The sequence below is a fragment of the Lethenteron reissneri genome, chromosome 9, assembly GCF_015708825.2.
Source record: "Lethenteron reissneri isolate LAM-NWPU_2019-01 chromosome 9, ASM1570882v1, whole genome shotgun sequence".
NCBI classification, from domain to species: Eukaryota; Metazoa; Chordata; class Hyperoartia; order Petromyzontiformes; family Petromyzontidae; genus Lethenteron; species Lethenteron reissneri.
Window position 1 is genome coordinate 11,424,789 of NC_083787.1, and position 19,403 is coordinate 11,444,191.

General features: G+C 48.8%; 2 protein-coding genes across 3 annotated transcripts; one reads left to right on the top strand and one right to left on the bottom strand.

Annotated features, from left to right (window-relative positions):
- Window positions 1-1,375: 1,375 nt before the first annotated feature.
- On the bottom strand, window positions 1,376-8,344 carry LOC133340290 (protein-glutamine gamma-glutamyltransferase K-like). The gene is made up of 5 exons (XM_061548401.1): window positions 8,221-8,344; window positions 3,745-3,928; window positions 3,244-3,389; window positions 2,592-2,728; window positions 1,376-1,993 (listed from the first exon to the last, which is right to left on the bottom strand). The coding sequence occupies exons 3-5, from the start codon at window positions 3,289-3,291 to the stop codon at window positions 1,858-1,860; spliced, it is 321 nt and encodes a 106-aa protein (XP_061404385.1). The 5' UTR covers window positions 3,292-3,389; window positions 3,745-3,928; window positions 8,221-8,344; the 3' UTR covers window positions 1,376-1,857.
- A 120-nt stretch (window positions 8,345-8,464) lies between these two features.
- On the top strand, window positions 8,465-18,171 carry LOC133340265 (restin homolog). 2 transcript variants are annotated; one of them, XM_061548350.1, is made up of 9 exons: window positions 8,465-8,620; window positions 10,718-10,894; window positions 12,249-12,533; window positions 12,951-13,197; window positions 13,607-13,757; window positions 14,544-14,697; window positions 15,359-15,526; window positions 16,610-16,762; window positions 17,215-18,171. In XM_061548350.1, exons 1-9 carry the CDS (start codon window positions 8,465-8,467, stop codon window positions 17,332-17,334), a joined length of 1,611 nt encoding a protein of 536 aa, XP_061404334.1. In that variant the 3' UTR covers window positions 17,335-18,171. The 2 variants fall into 2 exon arrangements, with proteins under 2 accessions (XP_061404334.1, XP_061404335.1); XM_061548351.1 differs by having other exon boundaries at window positions 10,724-10,894.
- The last annotated feature ends 1,232 nt before the right edge of the window (window positions 18,172-19,403 follow it).

The window sequence follows — 19,403 nt, forward strand, 5'->3', positions numbered from 1 at the left end:
TACTTATTAAAAATTAGCTTTACATTTAGAAAGCCCCGATCTCAATGGCCTCTTGGTTTTTATTAGGGTCTATAGTACTACTATTTTGGCATCAGATGGAGCGACCCACCGGCCAAAGTATTTCTGTGTCGCATCTATGGCAACGTCAAATCAACTTGGAACAAGCTAGGGCGCCCCCCGGGGGAAACGCACGCCGCCCTCGCCCAAACGACGCGAGAAATGGACGAGGGCTACCTGCTCATGGACGGGGCAGGCTAAAGAAGTTAGTCCGACTACGGCTGGGAACACTCAACATCGAAACATTGACAGGGAGAAGTCGAGAATTGTCAGCTGCCCTAAAGGCCCGTCGTATCGACATCGTATGTATCCAAGAAACGAAGTGGAGTGGAGCAAAGGCCAGAGAGATTGGAGAAGGATACAAACTGTTCTACAACGGTGAAAGAAACACCAAGAACGGCGTTGGAATCGCAGTCAGCCAAAATCTACGAGACAACGTCGTGGCCGTCCACCGTGTTTCCGACCGCCTCATGTCCATCGAAATCGACTAAAAACGACCTACGCCTCTGGGTGGTATCTTGTTATGCGCCGCAGTCTGGCTGCCCAGCAGATACCAAGGAGGAATTTTGGGAACAATTTGATGGACACATGCAAACGATAAATGGAGAAGAGCAGTTAGTAATTGGTGGAGACCTAAATGGACACGTTGGAAACGCCCGGGATGGATACCCTCGAAACCATGGTGGCCAAGGATATGGTACCCGGAACGATGAGGGAAACCGAGCCCTGGATTTTGCGGAAGCCCATGATCTTGTCCTCGCCAACACCTTCTTCAAGAAGAGACCGTCCCATCTCATTACGTACGCCAGTGGTGGGAGATCAACTCAAATTGATTACTGGCTTGTCAAGCAGGATAAGCTGAAAACGGTGACAAACACTAAAGTCATACCATCGGACAACATCGCCCCACAACATCGCATCCTGGTCATGGACATGAAAATGGACTTTGGCCAGCGACATCGCCCACCAACAACGGGACAGCAGCGAATTAAGTGGTGGCGGATGAAGGAATGCAAGGATCAGCTGAGAGTCGCCCTCAATCAGATTGACGTGAACACCAACCGACCAGCGAATGCGATTTGGGAAGATCTCGCCGGCCAACTGTGCACAGCAGCAACGGAAGCACTGGGGCTAACGAAGCCGGGAAAACGCTTCATTGACAAACAAATATGGTGGTGGAACGAAGAAGTGCAGCTAGCAGTGAAAGAGAAGAAGCTAGCTTTCAAGAAGTTGCGCCAAACGCTCGCATATCTGGATAACCAACACTACAGAAACTGCAAATCGGCAGCGAAGCGAGTAGTAGCAGCGGTGAAATTAGCTCAATACGACCAACTGTATGTCGAACTGGACACCCCAGAAGGTGCCAATAAGATCTATCGACTGGCAGAGGCGCGCCATCGTTCGACTCAGGATATTGGTCAGGTTAAATGCATAAAGGATGAGAATTACAGCGCTCTCAGAGACCCGCCCGCCATCCTTCAACGCTGGAGCGACTACTTCTCTGGAATCTGCAACCAGGAATTTCCCCACCCACCAATTATTAGCGCTGAACACGTCCTCGGTCCCGTTTTGCCTATCACCATCATCGAAGTGGAACAAGCTATCAATAGAATGAAGAATGGGAAAGCGACTGGCCCGGACGATATCCCTGCTGAGGCCTGGAAGATCCTTGGCAGGCAGGGTGCTGCCCTCCTTACCCAGCTCTTCAGCACCATCATGAGCACCGGTGAGGTCCCAGAAGCCTGCTCCTGTGTCATGCGATGAAGATCTGATATTGATGATGGTGGTGATGCTGAAGTCTCAGGGCTCGCACTGGAAGGTGGCTCCCCCGTGCACCTGCGGCAGCTCCGTGCAGTCGAGGCTCGCGATCAGCGTGAGCTCCCCGCGGCGCTTGGGAACCACGGGCACGCGCGTGCAGCCGTGCCCCTCCACGTTGCTGCGCCGAGACAGACACAAAGACAAAGGTCCCCTGTATAGCCTACAGCAAACTGTTGGGGCAAGCACTGCGAGCACCTGTTAAGGCCGGGACAGGCACAAGAACGGGTGGTGTGAGCAGCACGTCTGACCGCCTATTGTACCCCCAGTGCTGAAGCTTGCACACACCGCCTCAGTCATTTGAGGCTGAATCGACCTAGGGGAGGCCCAGAACTGGGTCGCGGGTGCATAACAAATTACACTCACCGCTACACTATCGTGAAGCGAGAGACACATACAGGCACGTGTCATCATCATCATCAGCAGAAGCGTGAGCATCAGGTATAATTGTCACTAAACACATGAACAGTATTGTGAGATTGCATTAGCAGTGGTGCATACGCACGCAAAAAGTTAAAACTCTCAATCGTCAATAACATCCTGGACTTAAAAAGAAAATTATATAATAACGGACGTTTCGGGCGATGATCCGTCTTCTTAGGAAATGTGTTTGGTTCAATCGATAACACGTGTGTTATGAACAAGGGTAGTTGCCCGAAACATCGTCTATTTCTATTTGATCTTGTTATGATCGTGAACTTGTGACGACGGCACCATACCCGACGAGTATGTTGCTCGGCGTGTGCACGCCGGCTCCCTCCACGCGGACGCGCACGCGGTGCAGGGCACGTGCCACGGGGTTCGTGAAGCAGAGCTCGGAGAAGAGATCGCGACCCACGTGGGTCCCCTCCATCACCTGTGGGGGGATATCACACCATCTACCACTGCACCATTATCAGGCAATCACAAGCACAGCTTCTAGCATGAAACCACTATCATCATCTTGACACTATCATCGAATATCGTATTATTATCACACCATCACACAAAAACAGCTTCGAACATCACATTACCACCATCATCATGATCACACTTTCATGTAACTTCGCATTTTCATCATCACACCATCAATTACCACCACACCATTATCATGCCATCATCATCACACCATCATTAAACCATCATGCCATCGCAAACACACCTCCGTTAAGCACTGGTGTCTACGTACATTGCGAAATAAGTTCAACATACATCTAACATCACAGCATCATCTAACATTATACCATCATCATGCCATTATAAACACACCACCACCTACCATCGCACCACTGTGTCGGGTGGAGGAGGATTTATGATACCCAAAATAAATTTTGAGACGTATAGTTGTTGCTGCTGTTGTTATTGTTGATGCTGTTGTAATGTGCCACTCACGTGCAAGCGTGGGGAGCGCACACGGGTCACGTGCAATCTCGGCGCCATGTCGAGCACCGGCGCACACGCCACCAGCACGAGTGCGAAGTGGTCCACGGCCAGGTGCAGGTACGCACTCGGGGGCTCGCACACCAGCACGCGCCGCTCTGTGCCGGACAACAAAGACAAACATCCCTTCGTAGAGCCTCCCCATCTCCATCCTTCCGTCTCACCCTCGTGCGGTCCCAGCTCCAGGATGGGCCTCCTCCTCCTCAAACCTGCCCAGGTTGACGCCCGTGTAAGTGGCCTCGTGGCCCGCACACTCACGCGGTGTCACGTGCTTGTTTTCGCCACGCGCACCTCGGCCGATAATTCCCAGCCCAGTGCAGTCTCCTCAAGAACTGGCACTGTCACCTCGGGGGGTAGTGGGTCCCCACCTGGGTCCCTGCCCATTGGGGCCCCAATAGGGTCCCCGTCGGGGGATACAATCAGGTGCTCATCGGAGTTTACAATGGAGCGTACATCCAGAGCCCTGCCAATATCCGCTGCGTCTCCTGCCCTCTCGACCCCGCCTGGACGCCGCTCGCTTTGTTCCCCCAGGAGGACCCTGGCCCTCCTGTCTCCACCTCGTGGGTTCGCCTCTCTGCACTCCCGCGCTTCAGCAGGCTGAGTGCTTACACCACCACGCGGCGCTCCTCCTCGGAACCTGTGGGGGTGGACGAAGGTGGGTGGAGAGGGGCATCATCATTGTCAGCAGCAGATGCAGCATCATTATTATTTCAGCAGCTACAGCAATAGTCGCAGCATCGTAATCATCATCTAAAGTACCACTACTTAGCAGGAGCACTATCATCACCATCTTCAACTTCCCCAGCCATCACCAGATTGATAGTTCCCTACCATCACCATGCGTAAAGACATTAGCATTATCATCACTATCTCCTGCATATCCTAATCTCAATATAATTATCGTTAAACATTATATTCAACATCATATCGATGATTGCACACTTGTAAATTGTTCTAGTTGTATTCAATAAATATCAGTCAACATTTGCATCACAAGAACATTCCGCGCCACTGACCCACTCCCCGCTGCCCTTCTCCATCCTCCCCTTGCTCCTTGGCCCATGACCATCTGCACACTTCCCCCTGCTGCCCGGGCTCATGGTTACCCGCAGAGGGTTTGTATTTGGCTGTGATATCGAGGCTGCAATACATATCCACGTGATAAGCCACTTCGTTGAGCTATAATTTATGATTGCCAGGTAGCTTCTGAGAAACACCTATATAGCTCATTGAGCTTTACCGGGTAAAATAAAAAAATGTTAAGTTTTTGTTAATCTGATGGGGAGGTACCACACGAACCACGACCACCGCCATCATCATGACCACTGTCAGGCTTCGTAGAGCAGGGTGCGTGTTTGTTGTCATCGTCTACGAGAGCTGCACGTGGCAAACCGGGGGCGCTGTCGCATGGCTCGGCGATTGCGTACTTGCTGAATGAATCTGGAAATTGCCACGTGGTCAGCAAAGGGGCAGTACAGCAACATGAACCCTTGCATAGTGCCCCGCTTCCCACACCTGCAACCAACCCGCACCGACCAGCGTGAAGTATGGTCAACGATCCACTAGGTCGTGGTGGTGGGGAGGTCCCCATACAGCAGCGGACTCGTGAAAGGGCCATGACGTGGACGCACATGCATCATCCCATGTGATACCACCTGCGGGGCACGCCTCGCGACGCTCAGGTGAGCGTTACATGCCCCCGCTTCCTGCGGGATAGCAACAACCGCCTGCCAGCCATCATATCCCGATGGCAAGTCGGGTCTCTTCATTCATGCGTTGCTCCACGATTGGAAGTTTCTGGCACAGATGCGCGAGGTGGATGAGTTGCAGTCCTGTTTGTGAGCGTGTGGGTTTAGAAAGCTGCGTTATGATGAATCCAATGTACCGATTCCCGCTTACGTCCACCATCACCAGTGGCGATAATCTGAACCGGTCCTGGATCTCTAGAGGTCGGCTTTAAATGAGTATCCGGTGCAATGTGTACACATCGCAACTCGAGAGACAAAGGCGGCCGAGGATTGTCCCGGCCACCCACACAGAACACGTGTGAAACAGACATCATGCGAGAAACACGTGCAGATCATTCGGAAAGCAGGCAAATATCTTGTTTAATATCACATATGGATCGTGCGTAGAACGCATACCGATCATACATAAGAAACAAACACCCAGGTAATGTATGAAACACACTCATATGCTCCTGTAGGATACGTTGGTTCAGCAGGCGTATCGGGTGATTGATTACAGTGTTAGTTTTTTTTCAATGGCGATAGAAAATATTGTTCATTCATTTGCTGTCCAGCTGTACACTCATTCATCCATGCGCTATCATATTAATCTGTGCATCTGTCAATCCACAAGGTACCTACTATGATAACAGCAGTGCATACTGTGGTGGTACATTGTTTCACAACAGCAGTGCATACTTAATGCGGTGGTACCTGCTATGATTACAGCAGTGATACTGACTGTGGTGGTAGCTGGTATGATTACAGCAGTGCATACAGTGGTGGTAGCTGCTTTAACTACAGCAGTGGATACTGTGGTGTAACCTGCTATGATTACAGCAGGGCAAGCGACAGTGGTGGTACCTGCTATGATTACAGCAGTGCAAAGTGACTGTGGTGGTACCTGCTATGATTACAGCAGTGCAAAGTGACTGTGGTGGTTCCTGCTATGATTACAGCAGTGCAAAGTGACTGTGGTGGTACCTGCTATGATTACAGCAGTGCATAGTGACTGTGGTGGTTACCTGCTAGCACTACAGTAGTACATGCTGACTTTATAGCAGTATATATCGAATCTATAGCACAAAGTAGTAAGCAGACAGAGTGACGTAGTGAGGCCTAGTCCCGTGCAGAGCCCCGGCCTCGCCTAGATTTCCCAGCCGGTCGAGGTGTGACCTTGGCAGGCTGTGGGGCTGGGCCGCTCCCCCCGGCCGCGCTACAATAATGGCATGTACGCGTTAGAAGAATAATATGTAGGGGCTCTATAGTAGTTTCAGGACGCATTGGGGTATCATTGGGGTGGGGTGAAGAGGACATCGCAATGTGAATAATTTACGTGTTCCGTGTTTTTGCTGCATGTTTAAGGCAAATTAAAATTCGTGCCGATCGTGTGCGCGTTGCTAAGGGCAACCCATGTGAGCACACATTAGTACTATAAGCATGAGTGTAATTACACTCATGCTCATAGTACTAATGTGTGCGACTTACGCCTTGTATAAATGCACATAATACAAAAGTGTGCGCCTGACCTTTGGCGACGGCGCGTGTGGATTGCTGCTGGGGGGTCACCTCGTGCGCGTTGTGCGCAAGTGCAGCTGGCTGCGTTGTCAGCCCGCGCGCGGCGAAGCGAAATCAATAAATAATCGCGAAACTTTCTCTTAAAATAAAGAAAAATCGGCAAAAGACGCGAATTTAACTAATTTTAAGGTGACGGGCGTGAAAAAGGAATCGCCTATGCCAAGCACGGGGCTTCCGGCGTGGTACCTGGCTAATTTTTGTTTACGCCAGGGGTGTCCAAACTTTTTGCAAAGAGGGCCAAATTTCATGAAGTGAAGATGCCCGGGGGCCAATAGTTCCTTCTGACATTTTTTGCCACAAAAGTTACATGAAAACACACACTGTTATAAAAAAAAATCATTGTCACAATTACCTTAATTTTTCAAATGACAATGTAACCAAATATAAGCCACTCAGGCAGACGTGAACAACTCTAAAAACGCAATTCTGCCTTTCATTCAGTCAGATAACATTGAACAAACTGTATAGAATACCTTAAATTTCCATGAGTGAAATATCTTTGCCTCATGAACATTTTAAACAGGAGTTATAAGTAATGCAAAGTGGTCTGTTATCATTAAACTTTAAAACAAGTGAATTTTGCCCTTGTCTTTTACAAGATCTTTCAGAAAGAAATAGTTTGTGTTACATCTACAGGTACATAACATCAACAGTTATAACCAAATCTTATTCAAGAGTTTAATACAACAAGTGCCATAAGACCAAGTGCATTAGTGTGCTTTATGCTTTTCACTGTTAATAGTGACAGATGTTCCCGTTCAAAACACTAAATTTCAGATTGATCAAGGAACAGCCACCTCACATCGTTGTGATGTATTACGTCACCGTAGAAGTTATTCAAGAGCCAGATAGCATTAGAATGGTGCTGCCACCGTGTGGTGAAAAGAGGAATTTATTTATTCTGACAGAGCTAGCGAGCCATAAATTACACATTATAAATTACACATTATAAATTACACATTATAAATTGCACATTATAAATTGCACATTATAAGACCGAAGCTGCGGGCCGTATGAAATCTGACCGCGGGCCGGACTTTGGACATGCCTGGTTTACGCGAACCCCACCGTTTGAGAGCCAAATCCCTCGCAAGCGCGTCAACACTCACAGACAGACAGAGACACAAAATGACATTTATATAGGTAAAAAACAGATTATACGTGTCTGCTACGAAGAGGGTGGGAGGATGAGGTGAGGAGAACGAGGTGAGGGGTGAGGACGAGGTGAGGAGGACGAAGTGAAGAGTGAAGATAACGAGCAGATGGGTGAGGAGGACGAGGGGTGACGAGGCGAGGTCAGTAAGGGAGGTGCCCGTCTCAGGAGTGTTATATTTGTCGCTTATGCTCGATGTTTGATGTGTGACAAACATTGAATAAAATACTTCATACATCTGGAATTATCGTCAATTATTCGTGTCTGCTACATCTACCTACACGCGTGCGCGTATTTATCCCAGAGGGATCTCATGAGCTTGACGTTCTCTTTCACACACGTCCAGAAGGGGCGGGTCAGCCGGTTGCATCAACAACAAAATGTAATAAAGGATACTAGAGTCAGGATTGAAAAAATGTAATCAAGTCACAAATAAATATGTAGTGCAAAAACAAACTGTGCAGCACATACCTTCCTGTAGATTTGTCAACATCATATCCAAGCTTGGGCAAGACGGCAAAACACCGACAGTCAAAGGAGCACACCAAGACCAGAGACAGTCGCCTCGTGAGTGAATTTCACTGCGACATTGAACTCTCGACACGTGGCGAGGAGGCTCCGAGTCTCAAGTCGCAGGGAGCTTCCTCTGCCCCCATTGGCTGCCTGGGGGGGCGGGGTTCACGGGCTCTGGCTCCGCCCACAGTAGGCGGGGCCAATGACGTCACCTCCGGCTTTGACGTCACTCCGACAGGGCGAGCGAGCTGAGCGGCTGCTTCTATCTCTTGCGCCCCCAACAGGAACTATGAGGTTCTTCAAGAGAGCGCAGCAGTTGCAAGCGACGCTGGAGACTCCGAATTCGTCAACAGTGGAGGTGAGTGGCGCCACCTCTTGCCTTTCAGCGGCATCGGAGTTATACGAAATAAATACCGTGATCACATCGAGAAAAAAATATATAGATTTTTTCTGTTATTTAAGTTTCACTTTAAAATTGAACGCTTGATACGTAGGTAAGGAGGTTCATAGTTTAATATCACAGATTGAGAGTTTCATCAAGGATTTTAGTCGGAAGGAGCTTTCTCTGGGCAAGGTGGTCCTTGTTTGCGTTGCCATGGTGACAGCATCTCGGACCAACTGCCGTTGTCCAGCAGCTGTGCCTGGGGGTCACGTGGCATTTGGTGACGCGATAAGGACGAGCCGTAGACTCCGCCCATATAGGGTTGGCTCCGCCCACATAGGGTGGAGCCAATGACGTCACCACTGTAATGTCTGTTACGTCATTCATATCGGTTTTTGGGTGAGATCGCGTTATTATAAATGTGTCGCAACCCTCCACCACCCGACACGGCCAATCAGTAAAAAATGTGTCACGTTAACAAAACGCCAATTAGTTACTTCTTCAGCCCACGGGTGTGTTTGAAGAGTGAATCCACAACATTTAGAATTTGAGTACGACGTTTCGCTGGTAATTACATTACTAATCTTGACTTAGGGGCCGTCCATAAATGACGTCACGCAATTTTGGGCGATTTTTAACCCCCCCCCCCTCGTCACACGGCGTCACCAAAAGTCAGACCCCCTCAAATATGACGTCACATAGCTCTGCCCCCCCCCCCCCAAACCATATTTCCATTTTGAAAATAAAACATGCTTTAAATCACTTTAAACTATCGTCATTGTAGTGCGCATTTAATGTGGCGCTACACTCTGATGTTGTAGGAGAAAGTATGTATTAAAAAAGTTGTTGGAAAGCTGAAATTTAGCATAAAATTCACTTGAAAATATTCAACGTCCAACTAAAACTGCAGATGTTCAGAATATTATATTGAAATTCTCTTAGGATTATAAAATTTTAAAAGTAATTATGACTAAAAAATTACTTGAAACTGTGCAGTAGAACGAAGCAAAATGGAGAGTACAATTATAACAATCCCATATTCATTTCACAGAATGTTTTGATGGCAGAGTTGTACTTGGCAAGAGAGGGGAGACAAAGCTAGGCTGGAGTGGAGGCCACCGCTGGAAATCTGTATGGAAATAATACAGGCAGTCCTCGCTTAGCGCTCAAGATGCGTAGGTGGAGAAGTGAGCATTCATCATAATAAAGGCATTCATCGAATCAGCGCTTGAAGGGTTATACCATTGTACATATGGGGATGCCTTCCCTACAGCGTTGTCTCTTATGAACAATAAACGAGGGCTTCATTGGGGTGTCAGTATCAGCACAATTTAATTACAGTAATAAAACAGATGGTAAACATTATATCAAAACAAATATACATTTTTTATTATCAATAAGTATTATGTAATGTACTCGCCTGATGCTCACCCACCTCGACCGGCCTTATCACTTGCATGTTACCATTCTAAGTGATACTTTTCCTTGACCTGTTGGTCTCATTTCCAGCACTAACATTTGCAGGCCTCTTTCCAGACATTTTGGGGTTAAGATGCTCACTAAAAATATGAAAACAAGGCAAAGAGAGACCAAGGAAGAACAAACACGTCGGCGGACCAGGGTGTCTTTTAAAAACTGGCGAGCGCTGCGTGGCTCAAAGCGTACTGTGATTAAACTGAATAACAAATATTGTAACAACATTGACAAAATTATAAAAAAAAAATTTTATGTACTCGTGACCATACATCGTCATAATTGAATCGTGGGGGTTAGTTGCTGGTTGCCCCAGAGCGTTAGTCACTCTCACTAGCTGAGCGAATGTAAACAGAGATGGCGGTGGGTGCGTTTCTGAGACCAACGCTGCTGCACGTTCTACCACGGTGTTTAGGCTGTGTGGGGAATAGTGTTGTCTTGCGTGGGTGTGTGGGTATCAGCGTATCTGTCTACTTCACTTGCCATGTGCCATGGTGTTGTCTCCACCATCCGAAGTCAAATGGCGTCCGTCACGATGCGAATGAAGGCAGGATTTACAGGGAGGAGCTAACGTGCCCATGCCATGTGCCCTTGCTCCAGTCGCAGTTGCCAATGCCGGAGAACGAAATGCTCCAGCTGTCTCAGGAGGTGTCGAACCTGCGGGCCAACCTGGGCAGGGCACGAGCGCATTTCAACACCCTGCGTCGTGCACTGAGCCAGAAGGATAAGAGCCTTCACGAGATGCTGCACCAACTCGAGATCCACCGTGCTGAGGAGGTACCGTGGCCGCCGCCAACCCCTCCCCCGTCCCATTGTTGCCCGGAGCGCGGCTAAAATTAAACGTGTTCTCGTTGTGAAGCTGCGTGGTGCACAAGCAGGGATAACAAAACCTCAACATATTCGTCAATAAGACTGCAATGAATATTGCTTTGAGTTATCTGCTCTAAAAAAGGGCCATTGCCTGAAACGTCACCATTTCGTTTTTGATGAATGTGTTGAGTTTTTATTCAGAGTGCGATCTAAACGTCAAGGAAATGGGCCATTAAAAAAGTGCATTCTGGGAGGTGGCTGGGTGCCCCAGGGGTCAGAGATGCTGTGCCAGCACTGCTGAGATGCCAGGATCAAATCCAGATTACAGCCACCCAACCGCAGTGATTTAACCGGGTTCCCAAGCGTAATGAGTTGGTGGTCTCAGCCTGGCCACCAATGAGTGCACAAATAAACCCAACGAATAATATTTTGGTTCTGTACTTAATTTGGCTAAATTTGAATCCTAATACTGTTGAAAATGAAAAAAAGCAGATCAAACACAATTTTTGTATCATAGCATCTCTCCACAGAATATGCATGTATGTTTTACTGATTAATACACCTGTATGGGGCTGACCAGCATGGGGAAGTATAGTAAAACACATCCCCATGACCGACATGGCATTGAGTTGTTCTGAATATAGACTCCATTTGAAGACGATCATTTGGGTGCTCGGAATTTCTTCATAATCTTATGATGAAGAGCGTTTCCATGTTGTATGCATGCTTACCAATGGTTGATATATCATGGTTATATTTTTGGAATTTCTTTTAGTATTCGAAATATTTTATATTCTCTTTAAACGTGATTGTGGTATGTTCATTACAGCCATGGGTGTTTACCCGTGGTCGTATTGTTCACAATATAATCTAAACTTCTTCTCTTTTCATTTTGAAAAGCATCCATTGCATGTGTGCGTACCCATCTGCGTGAGTGCCACCTATATGGGCACATGTGCGTCTCTGTACTCGATCTCTGTGTCTCTGCATGTGTACGTTGTCTCCCTGTACATGTAATGCCTGTGGCTATGTACATGTCTCTCCATATGCACTGTGACTTTCCGTACATGTGTCCAATTTTTTACATGTGACTTGCTTGTGTCATTACGTGTATATGTCTCTGTATGTTTGTCATTTCTCTGTTTCTTTTCGTGTGTCTCCTGCCTGTGTCTCTGTCTCTATTTCTCTGTACAACTACATACTGCGTGTGTCAGTATGTCTCTACCTGTCCTCATCTGCACGCTGCACGTGTCTGTGATAAGGGGCTGCCCACCTATGCATACACGTGCCTGTGCCACTGTGCCCATCTGTCCGTGAGCAGCTACGGGCGCACTCGCAGGCCATCGACAGCCTGCAGGCGGAGTTGGAGGCAGCGCGGCGGGGTGAGCGGGAGGCCGAGGAGCGTTCCGTGCACGACGCCAAAGCCGCGTCATCGGAGCTGGCAGAGTTCACGCTTAGGACTGAGCGGCTTCAGGAGCAGCTGAGACATGAGCACGAGGAGACTCTGAATCTGGCACGCATGGAGATGGCCGAATATCGTGCATCGCACACGCACGCCGACTCAGAGTACGACGCTCACGTCGTGCACATCGCGGTCCTGCAGAAGGTGAGGCCTCCACTCTCGCTACAGCCACCCCCTACCCCCCCCCTACCCACACTCTAGCTCCCTTGTCATTCGGGGCCATTGATTGGTGTCCTGGAAAATACTTGATAAGCCACATAATCACTTAGAGCTCTTTTCATAATTGGCCAAGGTTCATCCATTGCTGGATGAAGGTCTCCCTTAAGCCACCACCACCTCTCACAATCTTGCAATGATAACAATCCACTTAGTACCTGCACACAATCAGATTCCATCGCTCCATTCCCAGGCTGACCATCCGTCATCCCCTTGAGCAATGTGTCCTGCCCAAGCCCACTTAATTTTCTCAATATATTGGGTGAGCGATGAAAAGAATTATGAATGTATTCAAATTACATGTAATTATGTGTAATATAGATACTGCCCGTCCTCCGCCCGCAGGAGGTGAAGGAGCGTGACGAGCTGCTGCGGCGCTCTGAGGCCGACCTGGTGGTGGCACAGGAAGTGGCACGAGAGCGTGGCACTGAAGCCGAGCGGCTGGGCGCCGAGGCCGCGGAGCTGAGTGTGACCGTGCGTGACCTCTATGCCAACCAAGAGGTGCAGCAAACTAAGGTGGACACCCTGCGGGATCAAGCGCTGGAGTTGCAGCAACGGCTGCAGGAGACCAACACTTGCTTCGAGGAGACCGGTGGGTCGGGGCCTGTGCTCCCAATCTTTCTAAATCCACGGACCCATTGAACACTCATTTTTGTAGACCACTATGCACCAATAACTTATTTTCACGAGTTTAAACGAGTCTAAGTCCTAGAAACATTTCACACGTGGACCACTTCCATTGTCTAACATAGTAGGACTGCACTGGGTTTACTAAATGCTCTCTCACTAAGTCCTTCCTGTGCATGTATTATTATTTTGGACCCTGTTTGAATGCAAGCTGGTGAATAAGTTTGAGGTACCTAATCCCTCTTAGCCCTGAGTCTCTGCTACTACTCCCGCTGCTGTTACTCTTCCTCCTGATGCTTGCTGCTCTTTCTCCACCTGCTGCCGCTGGTGGCTATACTGTCTTCATCGCCGTGGTTTTGTGTCCCTTTCGACAGCCAATTCTCTGAAGCAACAGCATGAGCGTGCGGAGCTGTCTCAGGCCGATCTGGTGGCGATGCAGGCACGGCTAGGTGAGCACAAGGTGGAGAGCGAGCGGATGCTGCAGAATGAGAAGCGCCGTGCCCAGGAAGAGCTCGACAACACCAGGTGCGTAGCGCAGGCACCGGTGGCAGCGACGGTGAGATTGGAGACATGGGGGGGCGTGTTTAGGAGGGTGCTCGGTGGGTGTGGGAGTGATGGAATGGCGGTCCGTAGCGAGGTGGCAGAGGTGAGTGGTGGTGGAATGGCGGTAGAGTCACATCAAGGAATCATGGCACGAGAAGGACAAATACGTGCAACGTCCAAGGTGTTCAGATCACACATGTGCGAGCGTGTGCTTCCGAAGAGCAGAACACAGGGTAACTGAGGTTGAGTGATGGACATACGGGAAAGTAGAAAATCAAGGAACAATTTGTAATACAATCCACGTTTGAAAAAGTTCCCAGGCTGCTCTCCTTGTAGCACCAGTCGTACCATGGCCATGCAATTTCTTTTACTGAGATTTAGTGATCTGCACATATGCACCGTGGCCTTCAGCTTACCGCTTCTCGAATGCTCATTCTCTTCCTCTTCACTCCCCTTGCCCCGCTCTTTCCTTTACCTCCCCGACCCATTTGTGATCCCGAAGTACCCTATGTCACGGTCTCTCATTCTTTAACCCTTGTATGCCCCTACCATCTAAATGATTAAATTCTGTCACTTTTTTAAAAATATGTCAAACGCTTTGAATTAAGTCGCTCTATAAATATACAATTAGATTAGATATATAGGATAGTGCAGTGTGAGATCTTCCATGGTTTGGTGTTGGATTCTCAGTGCGAGTGAGCGAGCGAGTTAGTGAGCGTGGGAGTGCCCGTGCTTGACGCCGTGCTGCCTCCTTGTGGTGTTGTACAGGGGCAAGATGGAGTTCATCAAGGCCGAGCTGGGAGTCTCCAGGGCAGAGGAGGCCACGACGGCACAGGAAGTGGTGCGGCTGCAGTACACAGTTCATCACGCGGATGCTGAGATGAATTTCATGCGCGGCCAGATCGACGGGCTGCAGCACCAGGTAACCAGAGGCTTAAGCTGCAGTCCCACACCTCTATTTGTGTGCACATGAGTTCGCGTTTAAAGTCAATCTTAAAAAAGATATATATTTCATGGAAGCAGGTTCTTAAGTACGAATGTTCGTAAGTCCAGTGTTCGTAAGCCGAGGACTGCCTATATACACTTATTTTTCACACTGATGTATAGATGCGCGCTGGGTTACTGAACATCCTCCGTTTAGGGACTGTACCACATTGCAATCCATCATCCCACCTCTAGTAGAAGTACCTACTACGACTAGACAATCTCCCTGTTGCTACGTGCATCTCGATCCCATCCCTTAATTGCACCTTTTGGGTTAATTCATTAATATATATGAGCTTTTATAGGTGTTATTTTGGGTTGTATGGATGGTGGTCGCCCATCCAAGCACCATCAAAGTTAAACCGTGCTTTTCTTCTAAAATATAATATTGGGTGTATTTTGGGTCATTTGGTCATGGGTGGTGTGGTGTATGGACATATGTGAAAGAGAGTTTCATAGCTGTTCAGATTCCTATATTTAAAATAAAGATACTGGTTCTGTATGTCTGCGTTGTATCTGAATGTTCTATAGTAACTGCACGCAGTCATTAAAATGCTTTGCCGTATCCCTCTGCTGCTTTATGGCCGTGGCCCACACAGCTCATTGAGAACAACAATCAGCTGGGATCCCTGCAGGCGGGGATTCTGGGCTACCAGCGCGTGGTGGCGGAGCTGCATGCTGCGCTGGCGCCATCCCACGAAAACTTGCAGAGCTTGCACGTACAGCTCCAGGATCTGCAAGTGCTGCACCAGCAGAGCGAGGCGAAGGTGAGCGCACAGCATTCGGCGTCACAAAGATCCCCCGTATAGCCTTAATAGACTATTGGGGCAAGTGCTGTTAGCGAGCACCTATGAAGGCCGGCACGGCATGCGAGAGGATGTGTGACCAGCACCATACCCATCTGCCTGTGTATCCCAAGTGGTGATGTTTACACACCATCTAGGTGCTCATTTGAGGCTGAATCGACCTAGGGGAGGCCTAGGAACTATTCAGAAAATTGTCACTAGTGTTGGCCATGAGTGAGAATTTAACTCGGGTCGCTGGGTTCGTAGCGCAGCGCGCAAACTGCTAAAGTGCCGCTCCCCACGCACTCAATTTCACATACACACACGTGTGTGTGCACACCCACTTTCACTTCCAGCACGAGGCTGACTCATGACATCTCATGGAGGATCGCTGCAATGAACAAAATAGTTCCACGGTTCAGTTTGCAAATGCGAGTTTGCATTTTAAGTCAATGGTAACCGAAAATTAATACATTTCATGGAAACAGGTTCGTCAGTCGGATATCCGTAAGTTGATGACTGCCTGTATACACTTCTTTTTCATACTGATTGTACAGTATGGATGCGCACTGGGTTACTGAGCATCCTCTGTTTTGGGACTGTACCACGTTACGACCCACCATCCCACCTCTAGTAGAAGTACCTACTACTACTACGAGACCATCTGCTTCCCTCTGCTACGTGCATCTCACTCCCTGTTTTTGGTTGGAAAGCAATCTTAATCTGAGATTGTAATGCAGCTTTTGGGTTAATTCATATATGTAGGCTTTTATAGGTGTTCTCTTGGGTTGTATGGATGGTGGTAGTCCATCCAAGCACTATGGAAGTTCAGCCATGCTTTTCTTCCAAGATCTGAGGTGATTGGGTGCATTCTGGTAATTTGGTCATAGGTGGTGTATGGGCATCTGTGTAAAAGAACTTCATAGCTCATTACATTGCTCAATTATAAATAAAGATTCCGATTCTATGTGTCTGTTGTTGCATCTGTATGTTATACAATAACCGCACGCAATCGTTAAAATGCTTTTCTGTTTCTTTGCCGCCGTTTGCCCATGGCCCACACAGCTCATTGACAGGAATTGGCAGCTGGAATCTCTGCAGGCAGAGATTCAGTGGTATGAACGTGTGGTGGTGGAGCTGCACGCCGAGTTGGCGCCCTACCGCGACAACAGCCAGAGCGCACACTCAGAGCAGCAGCGTCTGCAGAGCGAGGTGGAGGTGAGCGCACAGCACTCGTGCGTCGCACACACACAAGTATATAATTTGCGTTAAACGTAAATAATATATTCATACACACGATTCAGTGTATGATGATAATGAGCTGGTCTAACCATCTCGTTAAGTCGTCATAGTCCCCGTTTACAAATACAGATTATCTATCTATAGACACAATTCCATTATTGGTGTAAACAATAATAACGATAAGAATGATTTAGCACCTTTCTGTACACCGGGGCATCTCAGAGTGCTTTACATCACATCTCATCTCAACACGTTTGAAGGGAACCCCTCAATTACAGATGTCCCTGTGGGCACAAGGTGACTCAGCACCTGGCGTGAAATTGGCATTTGTCTGCCAGTAGGGGGTGCTGATTGTTGTGTGTAATCCCAGTTGAGCTGGTATATGTACTTAGTTGTGTGTAGTGTATAATGGGTCGGTTTGTCCACAGCTTCCTACGGTTGAGGAAGAGGACATCTCAATCTGCTCACTGGAGCCCGGCGTTCCAGAAGCCTCCCAAGACCTGCCCCCCAAGGCCTCCAACACCCTCCGCGCCTCTCACATTGACTAACACACACATATCGACTGATACACACACATATCGACTTACAAATACACATCGACTCACACACATGCATGGACCTAAACACACATGGACTTACACACACACACATCGATGCACACACACACACATTGGACTTACACACACACACACCGACTCACACACACACATGGACTTACACACACAATTTTATACGGACTTATACACACACATATCGACTAAGACACACACACGTGGACTATACACACACATGGACCCCCGCACACACATCGACTGACACACAGACTGACACACACACATCGACTCACACACACACTGCCCTACACACACATACACATGGACTCACACACACAGACATCGACTTTAGATACACACAAAGACAAAGATCCCCCGTATAGCCTTAACAGACTGTAGGGGCAAGTGCTGTTAGCGAGCACCTATAAAGGCCGGAACGGCACACGAGGGGGTGGGTGGCCATCACCACGCCCGACCACCTTTGTCTCCCCAGTGGCGATGTTTATGCACCACACCAGGTACTCATTTCAGGCTGAGTCGACCTAGGGGAGGCCCAGGACTGGTTCAGATAATCGTCACTGGTGTTGGCCGTGAGCGGGAATCGAACGCGGGTCGCCAGATTCATAGCGCAGCGAGCTAACTGCTACACTACCGCTCCCCACACAAATAGACAAATATCCCCCGTGTCGCCTTAAAAGACTGTAGGGGCAAGTGCTGTTAGCGAGCACCTATGAAGGCAGGCATGGCACACGAGGGGTTGGGTGGCCAACACCACGCCTGGCCGCCTTTGTCTCCCTAGTGGCGATGTTTACACACCGCACCAGGTACTCATTTTAGGCTGAGTCGACCTAGGGGAGGCCAAGGACCGGTTCTGATAACCGTCACCGGTGTTGGCCGTCAGCGGGAATCGAACTCGGGTCGCCGGGTTCACAGCGCAGCGCGCTAACCACTACGCTACCGCTCCCCACACACACTCACACACACGTAAACGTACACACACATCGACTCGCACACATATGGACTCATCACACACACATACACATCGACGTACACACATATCGACTGACACATGTAATATAGCTCGCAGAGACGGCGTCTCTCTTCTGTTTGTTTATTATCAAATAAATATCAACCAATAACTCAATGTGCAACTGCGAGTGACTATATACACATGGGTGTTTCACACGACACGATTCTGGGATAACATAACCTCTTCTTGTCAGACAACTCGCGGACGATGAAGATGGCCTGGACCCAGATCACGACGACGCAGTTCCCCACACCAAGCAGTGCCCTGAACCTTCACTCACACTGCTACTTATCCCCACCGGGCCCGACCACACCCTATGCCTTAATCCAATTGGTTCCCATCTAAGGAATGCTTATTAACTCGTCCTTCCTTACCATTGGCTCCCGTCGCGTGAATGCTCATGAACTCATTAGCAACCATGGTCCCGGTAACCCTTCCATTAGTAACTATGGTCCCTGGGAGCCCCACCGTCTGCTATCGCCCCGCACTGTCATTACAACACCCCCCCTTTGCAACGTCAATAACGGCTTCCGAACGCCGAGATGTAATAATTTGGTTTCGTGTACCTCTCGAGTCAACGCACCCCGTAAAACCGTAAGAACTACCAGGCCGTAGTGTTGAAACCCCTCATTCCATCTCATAAGCATCCCGTCCCTCAGCACAATCTTTGAGGACATCGCCGAGCTAGGGTTCGTTCGTTTCTGCTCCGCACGCCCCCGGAGTCGCAACAAGGACGCGTCATCCGTTTGCAACCGACCCCATTCGGCAAGCGTGAGGCCCAGCGTTCCATCTACCGGCGCAAAGTTACCAATGGCTGCTGCGCTCTCCACTGACGTCACTACCCCGGATGGCTTTGCGCCCAGTGGCTTACATCGTCCTGCGCCTGTTGAACAAGCACAGCCCTCCCCCGTCGGCATTCGGGATAATGTGTCCGCATTACTATGCCGCAACCCTTTTCGTTAAATCACCTAAAATTAAAATTCCTGTAATATCTCCAACCAACGTGACAGTTGGCCCGAAGGTCGATCCACAC

Coding starts and splice junctions, on each gene's coding strand:
- LOC133340290 (XM_061548401.1), bottom strand. CDS start 3,291: ATGGCGCCGAGATTGCACGTGACCCGTGTGCGCTCCCCACGCTTGCAC. Junction 2,729..3,243: donor TGCGCTCCCCACGCTTGCAC/GTGAGTGGCACA, acceptor ATCCCCCCACAG/GTGATGGAGGGGACCCACGT. Junction 1,994..2,591: donor CCGAGCAACATACTCGTCGG/GTATGGTGCCGT, acceptor GTCTCGGCGCAG/CAACGTGGAGGGGCACGGCT.
- LOC133340265 (XM_061548350.1), top strand. CDS start 8,465: ATGACGTCACCTCCGGCTTTGACGTCACTCCGACAGGGCGAGCGAGCT. Junction 13,758..14,543: donor GAAGAGCTCGACAACACCAG/GTGCGTAGCGCA, acceptor GGTGTTGTACAG/GGGCAAGATGGAGTTCATCA. Junction 14,698..15,358: donor TCGACGGGCTGCAGCACCAG/GTAACCAGAGGC, acceptor TGGCCCACACAG/CTCATTGAGAACAACAATCA.